General features: G+C 40.8%; 2 protein-coding genes and 1 non-coding gene across 3 annotated transcripts in view; 1 reads left to right on the forward strand and 2 right to left on the reverse strand.

Annotated features, from left to right (window-relative positions):
• Positions 1 to 4,187, forward strand: part of ACTR10 (actin related protein 10 homolog) — a 36,011-nt gene extending 31,824 nt beyond the window's left edge. The window contains exons 12-13 of the mRNA XM_025393065.1: positions 1,463 to 1,664; positions 3,755 to 4,187. Coding sequence (XP_025248850.1) covers positions 1,463 to 1,664; positions 3,755 to 3,936 — 384 coding nt within the window. The 3' untranslated portion in view covers positions 3,937 to 4,187. The remainder of the gene's footprint in view (positions 1 to 1,462; positions 1,665 to 3,754) is intronic.
• ARMH4 (armadillo-like helical domain containing 4) overlaps positions 1 to 13,301 on the reverse strand; it is a 301,177-nt gene that overhangs the window by 232,684 nt on the left and 55,192 nt on the right. The window lies entirely within an intron of this gene.
• On the reverse strand, positions 9,306 to 9,378 carry TRNAK-CUU. Its single transcript has one exon. It is a non-coding gene; the product is annotated as a tRNA-Lys (tRNA).

Raw genomic sequence — 13,301 nt, forward strand, 5'->3', positions numbered from 1 at the left:
TAAAACTTTTTAAACTTTTATTTTAAAATGTTATAGTTCATGAGTTTTACTTTGGCACTGAGAAATGGCATCTACAGCATTCCAAACCCCAGGATAATGAGTGCCATGGACATGTGCTTATTTATTTATTTATTTATTTATTTATTTAGAGATAGTCTCGCTCTGTCACCCAGGCTGGAGTGCAGTGGCGTGATCTTGGCCCACTGCAACTTCCGCCTCCTGGGTTCAAGTGATTCTTCTGCCTCAGCCTCCCAAGTAACTGGGATTACAGGCGCCCACCACCATGCCTGGCTAATTTTTGCATTTTTAGTAGATACAGGGTTTCACCATGTTGGCCAGGCTGGTCTCGAACTCCTGACCTTGTGATCCACCCACCTCTGCCTCCCAAAGTGCTGGGATTACAGGCGTGAGCCACTGTACCTGCCTTTTTTTTTTTTTTTTGACAGAGTTTTGCTCTTGTTGCCCAAGCTGGAGTGCAATGGTGTGATCTCGGCTCACTGCAACCTCCACCTCCTGGGTTCAAGCGATTCTCTTGCCTCAGCCTCCCAAGTAGCTGGGATTACAGGCATGTGCCACCATGCCGGCTAATTTAGTGTTTTTGGGTAGAGATGGAGTTTCTCCATTTTGGTCAGGCTGGTCTTGAACTCCTGACCTCAGGTGATCCACCTGTCTCAGCCTCCCAAAGGGCTTGGATTACAGGCATGAGCCACCGTGCCCAGCGACGTGCATTCTTTTAAGAGTCAGGACCAGATTTTTATTTAGTACCTAGTGTGGTTTATGGTTCCTTCCAATTCAGGGTTGTATAGTATTCAATTTTAAATTCCACAGGACATATGGTAATAATATGTCTCTTTTTTTTAATGACTACGTAATTATAGGGCTTCGCATGAAATACCATTGCCTTGGAAGATATGTTTGCCTCTAGGGCTCCATTCATTGAAGGACCTTATCATTGCTAACTCTTAAAGAGAACTGATGTAGAACCATAATTTTTCTAGGAGTATTATCTTCCCACTTAACAACTGGCACTTGCATACACCTTGGAAAAACGAAATTTCCACATACTTCCCTTACCCCAAAAAAGAGAAGTTATTTCTTCTCATGCTCTTTGCCCTACTTAATCATTGCTACCCTGACAGTGAGAACACTCACATATTACTGCCATATACCCTATGGAATGTAAAATCCTATGCTATTAGACTTTAAAATATTTTAAAATCTTTTAAGTTTGTGTATATATTTGGCAGTATTTTTACGGTGGTTATACTTGCTTTGCTACATGAAAGAAACCTTGCCGTGGCCCTTTTTGTGATACAAATGATCACCTGTTTAATCTGTAGTATTATTATAATAATATGTATAATCATAGTATATATAATATGTATATTTTCTTAAGTTCAGTCAAGCATTATTTGTACAGTTCAGAATAAGTCCTTCTTTTTTTCTTTCTTTTTAATAACAGTGTCCAATAGACACCAGGAAGCAACTAGCAGAGAATTTGGTAGTCATAGGGGGCACTTCTATGTTGCCAGGATTTCTCCACAGATTGCTTGCAGAAATAAGGTATTTGGTAGAAAAACCAAAATATAAAAAAGCCCTTGGCACTAAGACATTTCGAATTCATACTCCACCTGCAAAAGCTAATTGTGTGGCCTGGTTGGGAGGTAAGAATTTCACTTTTAAAATATAGTGATTATATAGTATTTGGTCTCTGAATGACACTATTAATGGATATATTAGAATAAATCATTCAGGGTTCAGAATTGCCCACTTGATAAATACAACTAACATTGACTTTTTCTTTCTTTCTTTTTTTTTTTTTTTTTTTTTTTTTTGAGACGGAGTCTCCCTCTGTCACCAGGTTGGAGTGCAGTGGTGCGATCTGGGCTCACTGCAAGCTCTGCCTCCCAGGTTCAAGCAATTCTCCTGCCTCAGCCTCCCGCGTGTCTAGGACTACAGGCGTGCACCACCATGCCCAGCTACTTTTTGTATTTTTGGTAGAGATGGGGTTTCACCATGTTGGCCAGGATGGTCTTGATCTCTTGACCTCGTGATCCACCCACCTCGGCCTCCCAAAGTGCTGGGATTATAGGCATGAGCCACCACGCCCAGCTGACTTTTTCTTAAATTATATTAATTGTCAGAATTTTATATCTAATTCTCTTGGCATTTGCACTGTGATATTAACTTCCTCATTTAGTTAAAGTCATCCCTCAAAATAGTGAAAGCTATGAATTTATTCCAGTGATGGATGCTACCTTTTTTTTTTTTGAGACAGTTTCATCCTTGTTGCCCATCCGGCTGGAGTGCAATAATGCGATCTCAGCTCACTGCAACATCCGCCTCCCAGCCTCAAGCGATCCTCCTGCCTCCACCTCCCTAGTAGCTGGGATTATAGGCACCCGCCACTACGCCCGGCTAATTTTTTTGTATCTTTAGTAGAGACGGGGTTTCTCCATGTTGGTCAGGCTGGTCTCAAACTCGTGACCTCAGGTGATCCGCCCGCCTTGGCCTCCCAAAGTGCTGGGATTACATGTGTGAGCCACCGTGCCCGGCTTACCATTTCTTAAAATGTTTATTTTAATGTCTTGCAAATTTAGTGAGCCACATATGAAAATTGGTCTCTTTATTTTATAACTGTATTTGTGGCTGAGTTCATTAAATGTTTTAAGTAATGATGGTTTCACCGAAATAAGGAAATAACCTAATAAGTACAGTTGACCCTTGAACAACATGGGTTCGAATTATGTGGGTCCATTGATATGCTGTTTTTAGGAAATAATGTTGGAAAAATTTTTGAAGATTTGCAGCAATTGGAAAAAACAGACAAACCACGTAGCCTAGAAATATCAAAAAAATTAAGAAAAAGATATATCATGAATGTATAAAAAATACATATGTAGATACTGGTCTGTTTATGTGTTAACTGACTATTCATGTTATTGGTAAGACTTCTCAGTCAACAGTAGACTATTGGTAGTTAAGTTTTGGGGGAGGCAAAAATTATACATGGATTTTTCAGGTGCTTGTGGGTGCACACCCCTAATCCCTGCATTGTTCAAAGGTCAGCAGTAACTACTTTGAAGGGAAAAACAATAATGAATATGTACATTTATATACGTTCTGATATATGTTTTATGATGCAGAGCTAGAAGGTATCAGGATTGTACATTCAGAGAGAAAAACAAAGTAGTGTGACATTTTAAAATGAATGTTATATAATTTCTTGTAAAATAGGATTTGGTATAAATGTAGTTTTGATCTAGGACAAATTGATTTAGTAATGGAATTGTTTTTAAAAGACTGCCTTGTGGGTCTTAATAAGGTCTTCAGTATAGAATGTTGGGACATTATGATGATGTTTATTGGGTTTTGCAGTACCATTTTATTTATTGATATGTAACCTTAGTTGTGAGAGAGAAAACTCAGAATCTTGTTGATTGTATTTACACAAAGTTGAAAATACCTTCCACTCCACTCTATCTAACTTGCTTTTAAATGCAATAATACTTGTTATCATGTTCACTCTTAACCTGCTAAAGGCCATTTCAATTACTTTAACACGGAGTTATGGCTTACTCTGTTATTCAAAATATAAAGAATAGCTTGACTAGAATTACTTTGAAGATTGTGGCAATGCATTGCTGAATTTTACCAATCCACTTTTGTCATATAGTGAAGTAGATGTATATGTACATAAAGTTTTCTAGTAAAAGTTTTCATCTTAGCTATAAAAAATATTTTTGTCACACAGGGGCTATTTTTGGAGCATTACAAGACATACTTGGGAGCCGTTCTGTTTCAAAGGAATATTATAATCAGACGGGCCGTATACCTGATTGGTGTTCTCTCAATAACCCACCTTTGGAAATGATGTTTGATGTTGGGAAAACTCAACCACCTCTGATGAAGAGAGCGTTTTCCACTGAGAAATAGAAGTTTGATTAAAAAATCAACCTTGCTTCATATTAAATATTTAACCAATTATAAGCAAATTGTACAAAGTATGTAGGATGTTTTGTTACAGAGGAGTGTAGTGGAAGTGAAAGCATTCTGTGTTTACTCTTTGCATTAATATATAATTCTTTTGACTTTGTTTCTCTTGTGTACTGGTAACATGGTAGCTGGTGCTTACTGAAATCTGTTGTGTTAATATCAATAAAGTATAGTAAAGCAGTTTGATTTTGGAAGTTTGTTATGTGGCTTTTTTTTTTTTTTTTTTTTTTTGAGACAGAGTCTCCCTCTGTTGCCCAGGCTAGAGTGCAGTGGCGCTCTGCTCACTGCAAGCTCCGCCTCCCAGGTTCATGCCATTCTCCTGCCTCAGCCTTCTGAGTATCTGGATTACAGGCACCGGATTACAGGCGCCTGCCACCATGCCCAGCTAATTTTTTGTGTAGTTAGTAGAGACGGGGTTTCACCGTGTTAGCCAGGATGGTCTCGATATCCTGACCTCGTGATCCACCCGCCTCCGCCTCCCAAAGTGCTGGGATTACAGGTGTGAGCCAGCGTACCCAGCCTATGTGGCTTGTTTTTCTAAAAGAAGAGTATTTCTCCACAGTTCACATAACCTGTTCTGGGCTCATTAATTTTATTTCCAGCAGTTACTCCATTTAAAGCATAAATAGTGTTAACAATTACCAGTTATTTCAAATACTAACATGGGTCCATTTAAAAAAATTATTTATTTTGGTGCTTGGGTGTCCATATTATAATAATGTTGTTTTTCCAGAAATATATTTGATCTTTGGACTGAGAATGTTTGGTAACATGGTCAAGCATTTGTTAAGCAAAGTGTGGAAATGTTCACTTTTTAACTTCACCATTTTTTTATGAGCAATTCTACATTTCTAAGAAAAAAGATACTTCATTTTTATATAAGGTTACAACTGCTTTGTAAAAATGTATTCACAATGCCATTAATCTTTGTGTTTGTGCTTTATATCTTCTCAGGGCAGAGGTTCTTTGAAATATGTACTCAGTCATTTAAGTTTTTATTTTATTTTTTCATTTGTTTTTAATGAACTACCTCTTGTTGAAATTTTGCTGGCTTCATTCTTTTGGGATACCTGTCTCCTCTAGTCCTACCACTGTTCTATAGCACTCTTTCCCTAAGCACAGAACCCATAATTGGAGCACTTCTAACTTTTACCTTGTCATCGTTTCAACAGAGGTTTTATCTTCTTTTCTGGAATATAAGCTCCATTAGAACGAGGCTTGTCTATTTCTTAACTTTGAACCCTCCCAGGAGGATTGCCAGGAATAGATATACTATTAATTGCCAGTTGGATGGATTTACTATTTTATTAACATTATCTCTTTTTTCAGTAAACATGAACTTTACATTTATATTGACTTCATCTTTTGTTGAATTTAGATTATTTATGAGAAGTTTTCATCATTGAATAATATCAAAAACAGGATCTGTGACTGAAATAGAGCTTTAAAACTGGCTATAAAGTAGCAGACAACTAGTGGCTGAAGTTAAGGAATGTAGCCTTCTATTATGGTTTGAATTATGCCCCTCAAAAAGATAGGTTGAAGTCCCAACCCTTGTACCTTGTGAACGTGACCTTATTTGGAAAGAGTTGCAGATGTAGTCAAATTAAGATGTGATCATTAGGGTGATGCCCTGATCCAGTAAGACTGGTGTCTTTGTAAGAAGAGGAAGCCAGTTGTGGTGGCCCATCCCTGTAATCCCAGCATTTTGGGAGGCTGAGGCGGGTGGATCACTTGAGGTCAGGAGTTCGAGACCAGCCTGGCCAACATGGTGAAACCCCATGTCTACCACAAATACAAAAATTAGCCAGGTATGGTCATGCATGCCTGTAATCCCAGCTACTCCGGAGGCTGAGGCAGGAGAATTGCTTGAACCCGGGAGGTGGAGGCTGCAGTGAGCCAAGATCACACCGCTGCACCCCAGCCTGGGTGACAGAGTGAGACCTTGTCTCAAAAAACAAACAAAAAAACCCAAGGAAAGGCATGCCTAACATATTCCAGGATTGATAAGGAGGCCAATTTGGCTCGTGTAGAGTGAGCAAGAAGAGAAGCAATAGTAGATGGGGGAGTGGGGGTATATCTTATAAGGATACATCTTACTGAGTCAAACAGCATATCCTTGGAGTGTTTTGAGTGGAAAATTGACAAGATCTGGCTTGTTTAAACCGGATTATTCTGGATGTTGTGTTAAGAATAGAGTTTAAAGAGACAAATTGAAGCAGGAAAATCAGTTAAGAAACCATTGCAGTAATCTCAGTGAGATGATGTTTTTTAAGCCAGGGTGCTAGCTGTAAAGATGAGAACTGCTGGATTCTGGATACATGGAAGGTAGACCAACAGGATTTCCTGATAGATCTTACGTGGATGTTTCAGTTACCTATTGCTATGTAACAAACTTCTAAAAGTTAATGGCTTAAAACAATATGAATCCTATTTGCTTATGGTGGTGTGGGTCAGAATTCAGGCAAGACTCAGGTGAGCAGTTCTGTTCCATGTAGTATGAGCTGGAGATAGCCACCTGGCTGTATTTAATTGGTGTGCTGGGGTGGAAGGTCTAGGACAGCCTTGTTTACAAGTCTCAGTGTCAGTGCTCTCTCCATGCCTTCTCTGTCTTCCACATGCTTCTCTCCACGTGGCTGGCTTAGGCTCCCTCAGCATGATGGTCTCAGGATACTGATTTATTACTTGGCAGCTTGGATCCAAACCCCATTGTGTGAGTTCTCCTCAAGACACTGTTTGCATCATGCTTTCTGTTGTCCTATTAGCCAAAGTTAGTCACATGGCCAAGCTCACAGTCAGTATGGCAGGGGAATATTGAAAGACACTTTCACAATGGGGTTGGAGAGATAGGAATCAATAATGTTTCCAGTATTGTTCATGCATCTAGAAGGATGGTGTTACCGTTAGTGGGGAAAAAAAGAAAAATTACATGAGAAACAAGTTTTGGGGCAAAGATCAAGAGTTTTTGTACACGTTTAGTATGAGTTATCTACCACACATCCAAATGGATATAGACGTTTGACATTTAAGGGAGAGATCTGGGCTCTCTTAAAAGTTTTGAATCAGCCGGGCACGGTGGCTCATGCCTGTAATCCCAGCACTTTGGGAGGCCGAGGCGGGCGGATTACCCGAGGTCAGGAGTTTGAGACCAGTCTGACCAATATGGTGAAATCCTATCTCTACTAAAAATACAAAAATTAGCCAGGTGCGGTGGGGGATGCCTATAGTCCCAGCTATTTGGGTGGTTGAGACAGGAGAATTGCTTGAACCCGGGAGGCGGCAGTTGCAGTGAGCCGAGATCATGCCACTGCACTCCACTGCACTCTAGCCTGGGCGACAGAGTGAGACTCCGTCTCAAAAAAAAAAAAAAGTTGTGAATCATCAGCAAGTATCTGGTATTTAAAACTGTAAGATCACCAAGTGCATGAGTGTGGATAGAGAAGAGGAACAAGGACTCACCCATCCCTGAGCACTCCCAAGTGAAGAGATAGGAGAGAAAGGAAGTAGCTGGTGAGATAGGGGAGAAAACAAGAGAGCATTAGTGTCCTGGAAGCCAAAGGGGAGATGTGGATCCAGCATGGAGTGATCAAATTTGTAATAGATTTCTGATAGTCCAAGTAAATTAGGCCTTGCAGTTAATTTGATTTTGTGGAGATGAATGATGACCTTTTCATGTACAGTTTAGTAGACTAGTGGGGTGTGGCGGGAGGGGCAGGAAGTCATGACTAGAGTGGGTTGAGAAGAGCAAGAAGTAGTGCCTGACATCTGGGAACTAATCTAACACAGGTAAGCCTCAATGCTATTACAGATTGATATGATGCTTTCAGCAAACTATGCTTTTCTTCTGTTTTTCACATAACATACACTTCAGACAAGTTGGTCACTGTGCAACTCAAAACACCAAACATCCCTCTTGCTAAAGGAGTGACTGTTACTTTGTTTCACCTTTATCCCTCCTTTAGTCTGCCATCCTTATAGATTTCAGATCCTAGAATTGCCCTGGTTTTCTGAGAGCACACAATTCAGAACAAGCCCCTACTTACTTAGACCCTCCCCCAAATTACCCAACAAAAGCCAAGATCCTATAATCACCATCTTACTGAATCACCCCACACTTCTCCCTTGTTGCCATGAGTAATAAACTAAACGTATTTGACAACAGGTGTGGGGGTTTTCTGTTTTATTTTATTTTATTTTATTTTATTTTATTTTAATTTATTTTATTTTTTGGTCCATGGCTGAAGGGCATAGTCAGGGTTAAGAGGTGGGAGGGAGGGGAAGCTTGAGCTTAGGCAAAAGGGGATGGGCTTTTGCTACCAAGGGGAACAGAGAAATAGAATGGCAGCCTGTGAGGAAAATAGGTCGAAGTTTTTAAGATAAATAACAGCATGTTTGTGTGTTGAACGGAAAAATCAAGAAAGGAGAAAAATTGATCCTTTAGTGGCGAGCTGGGGGATGACACGTGGAGGGTACAGGATCCAGTGCTTTAGGTAGGATTGGCTTCAGGTATGAAGGAGCATAAACCGTTCACCTACGTGTTCTGGTGGGTGAGATCCTGGAATGTGTCTGGCTGTGGTGGTTCGAGTGGGCAAGGACGTTCTGATGACTTCACAGTTCTCAGTGCAAAGGGGAGAAGGCGGAAACCTTTCCTCCCTCACATATCCAATTGCCTATCCAAATTTTCACATCTCAGTTGTTTTGTACGTCTTCAAAGAGCCTTTACTAGAATCTTAATTTCCTAGTATCCATCCCCAAGAAGAATGGAAGAAAACTTGATGTATGCACTGGTGGTATAAATCTCACTACAAAAAGAACTATTTTTCACTATATATTTCTTCAGGGATAGACTCCATATTGAGTGGAGGAAAAAGAAGGACACAGAGAGAGAGAAACAGAGAAGGATAAATTGGTTCTTTTTCTTCGGAGTCCTCAGGTGCCTCCAAATGTTTTTACATCCGGTCTCTTAAATTTTAGAAAAGCGGCCAAAATGTGGCGCTAATAAGTTTGTTAAGATAACAATTAAAAGTGCCCTCTACCACCAACTATGCAAGTATGCATAGTAACACAAAAAACTAGTCTTCAACAGTGGGCATTTGGTTTCCTGTGTGTTTTAAAGAGAACACGGGGAGGGGACATGTGATTTCAGTTGCACAGGCACGGTTTGTGACCTGTTTCGTTTACAAAAGGAGAACTTTTTACTGGAGAATCTGGTTAATACTGAAAGTGTTTAAACTAATTCGGCTTAAGAACTCTGTAGTCCAGGCGCTTTAGAGAAACCATTTAAGTTTCAGAAGAAAAATTCAAACTCGCGCCCAACGTGGGGCTCGAACCCACGACCCTGGGATTAAGAGTCCCATGCTCTACCGACTGAGCTAGCCGGGCGCCCGTTACAATGACTTGTATTTTTGTCTCTTGAGGAGTATTTTAACTACATGGTTTGCTCCTCCCCGTAGTTTCCCTTCTAAACAAATGTGTAACGTACTGTTAGATCGGCACTTCAGAATTATTTTTTAAGAGTGTTCTAAATATTTAATTGTACTTAGATTTAAGAATGTTTGTATATGTATCCAAAGATCATTGAAAACTTATGCGAGTCTTTATCATTACAGAGTCATTGAATCTTTTAAACAAAGTGTTTAAAAATATTTACCAACCAGTATGTTTTGTTTACATAAATACATATCAAGGCCATCCAACTTCCATCAAATGGCATACCGGATTCCTACTTGTTTGGGCTCCGCATTTAAGAAACAAAGTCCAATCTCTGAGAGGTTAGTTTCCCTGAACAACCGCGGGGATTAGCTATTTTCTTTAGTATGGTCTGATGAAGGAGAGTTAAATTCAGAAAAGGAGGCTTCGAGTCAATTAACATAAATTCTCTTTCGAGTAATTGTCTGGCAATGAGCGATAGGACGTTTGGAGGGTGCTGTTTTTCTCCTCAAATGACAGAAGCTGGGAGGAAAGAATTACAGTCTCTAAATCTAATGGTAAAGAATGTGAACTCTAAGAGACAAAGGGTCAGAAACCTGATTTTAATCAAATTACCATAGGAGATACTGGAATAATGTCATATGGAAATATATATATTCTGAAATGATGGTGAACCTTTCTAGATAAGAAATTCTGGCCGGGCGCGGGACGCCTATAATCCCAGCACTTTGGGAGGCGGAGGCAGGCAGATCACGAGGTCAGGAGTTCAAGACCAGCCTAGCCCCCGCTCCTGTCTCTACTAAAAATACAAAAAATTAGCCGGGAGTGGTGGCCGACACCTGTAATCCCAGCTACTCGGGAGGCTGAGGCGACAGTGCGGGACTCCATCTCAAAAAAAAAAAAAAAAAAATTCTTCTAATTTCTGTGATAATGGAGAGGGGTGTGGTGTTTATGCTACTGCTTAGCAGTGCAAGTTAAAGACCAATTTGTAAACCTGAAAATAACAAATAATTCTTACGATAGTATCCCCAAAGCACAGTATTTGGAAGCTAGATACATTGGGCATCACATTTCCTGAGGTATTCAATTTAAAAATAATAAGATACGTCATAAAATAGTATACATTTAGAGTTGCCTTGCTCTGTCGCCCAGGCTGGAGTGCACTGGCATGATCTCGGCTCACTACAACCTCCGCCTCCCAGGTTCAAGCGATTATCCTGCCTCAGCCTCCCAAGTAACTGGGATTACAGGAACCCGCCATCATGCCCGGCTAATTTTTGTAGGGACCGGCATTCACCGTGTTGGCCAGGCTGGTCTTGAACTCCTGATCTCAGGCGATCCACCCGCCTAGGCCTCCCAATGGGCTGGGATTACAGACATGGGCCACTACGCCTGGCCTTTTTTAGTTTTTTCTTTTTTTGAGAAGGAATCTGGCTGGGCGCGATCTCAGCTCACGGCAACCTCCGCCTCCCGGGTTCAAGCAATTCTCCTGCCTCAGCCTCAGCCTGCGGAGTAGCTGGGACTACAGGCATACACTACCACGCCCAGCTAATTTTTGTATTTTCAGTAGAGACAGCGTTTCACCATGTTGGTCAGGCTGGTCTCGAACTCCTGACATCAGGTGACCCGTCTGCCTTGGCCTCCCAAAGTGCTGGGATTACAGGCATGAGCCACCGCGCCCGGCCGAAAGAGCCCCCAAATTCTTTTTTTTTTTTGAGACGGAGTCTCGCTCTGTCGCCCAGGCTGGAGTGCAGTGGCCGGATCTCAGCTCACTGCAAGCTCCGCCTCCCGGGTTTACGCCCTTCTCCTGCCTCAGCCTCCCGAGTAGCTGGGACTACAGGTGCCCGCCACCTCGCCCGGCTAGTTTTTTTTTTTTGTATTTTTTTAGTAGAGACGGGGTTTCACTGGGTTAGCCAGGATGGTCTGGATCTCCTGACCTCGTGATCCGCCCATCTCGGCCTCCCAAAGTGCTTACTTATTAATAAATATTCAGTGCACTAGGTGCTCAAATAGTGTTTATCACACACAGGTAATAATGTTAATTAAAAGATTAACTGGATACCTAAACAAGTTTTGAGTACTTATGGTTTACCTCCAAGGCCAATCCTTCTGCAACTATTAACCTTTAGCTTTCTTCACCCCTTTCTTGAACTATCGTGGTCTAAATCGGAACTCCCCAGGAAAGAATTGCAATTAGAGGCCAGGTGCAGTGGCTCAGGCTTGTAATCCCAGAATTTTGAAAGGCCAAGGAGGGCGAATCACCTGAGGTCAGGAGTGTGCGCTCAGTCTGGCCAACATGGTGAAACCCAGTCTCTACTAAAAATACAAAAATTAGCGGGGCATGGTGGTGCACATCTGTAATCCCATCTACTCGGGCTGTTGAAGCAGAAGAAGCGCTTGAACCCCGGGGGGTCAGAGGTTGCAGTGAGCAGAGATCATGCCACTGCACTCCAGCCTGGGTGACAGAGCAAGATTCAGTCTCAAAAAAAAAAAAAAAAAAAAAAAAAAAAAAGAATTACAACTGGAATGTTTTAACGAGGGTTAGGTAAATTAAGTGGCCAGTCTTCCAAGTAATTCAAGTCCTTTTATCTATCAATTTGTTCAAAAATAAAAACATCAATTGTAATGCTTCATTCGCAGGAAAAAGCAATTGAAATTCCTTTTTTCCCCTTACTTTCTATATCCAATTCTGCAAACCCTATGTCTTAGCCCATATTCTGCTGCTATAACAGAATACCACAGACAAGGTAATAACAAACAAGAAAAGTTTACTTGGCTCACGGTTTTAGAAGTTCAAGAGTATGGCACTGATATCTGGCAAGGGCCTTGTGCTGTATTATCCCACGACAGAGGATCAGAAGAGCAAGAGCAAGCGAATATGTGAGACAGAGAGCTGAAATCCAGTGAAATTCATCCTTGTATTAGGAACCCACTCCCAAGATAACTAACCCATTCTAGAAATGACATTCATCCATAGTGCCCTCATGATCTAATCACCTCTTACAGGCCCCACATAGCAATACCATTACATTGGCAATTAAATTTCGACACGTGTTTTGAAGAGGACATTCAAACCACAGCACCCTACACATCTGAAATCCATCCACACATTTCCACCTCCACTACCACCACTTTAGTCCAAATCACTCTCCATTACTGCTAGCTCACAAAAGTGCAATAACTTTCCAACTAGTATCCCTGTTTCTCTTCTTTCCCTTAGCTATCATTCTTCACACAGAAATAAGAGCTCATTTAATGATTTAAATCAAATCATATAATTCTCCTGCTTTAAAAACTCCTGATAACCTCACAGTAGAAAACCAGTAATAAATGTGAAAGGAATGACGGAATTAGAAAATCACCATTTGGCAACCATTGTAATAATAAATTCAAACAAGAATCATCAGATATTAGAATTAATGAGTGAAATGTTGAGGCGTAAACAGGACGTGTACATATTCTCAAAGTATTTCCTCACAAGATACTAATTACAAAGGTAAAAGTAGAAACATTATCAGGGATAAATCTTCAGCCAGTGATCAAAGTTAACATTATCAGCAATAAAACAACTAACATCATGTCCCTCCTAATACAATGCTCTGACATGAATGAATACAAGGTCATTTCTGTAGTATTCCTGCCACAAATGCATCACTTGAATCAAATAACAACAGAAAAATCAAACCTAAATTAAGGAATATTCTACAAAATAAATGGTTTGTATTCTTCGAAAATCTTCATGTCATGGTAACTGAAGAAATACTGCTGGGCGCAGTGGCTCACGCCTGTAATCCCAGCACTTTGGGAGGCCGAGGCGGGCGGATCACAAGGTCAGCAGATCGAGACCATCCTGGCTAACACGGTGAAACCCCGTC

The sequence above is a fragment of the Theropithecus gelada genome, chromosome 7b (assembly GCF_003255815.1).
Source record: "Theropithecus gelada isolate Dixy chromosome 7b, Tgel_1.0, whole genome shotgun sequence".
Taxonomy (NCBI): domain Eukaryota; kingdom Metazoa; phylum Chordata; class Mammalia; order Primates; family Cercopithecidae; genus Theropithecus; species Theropithecus gelada.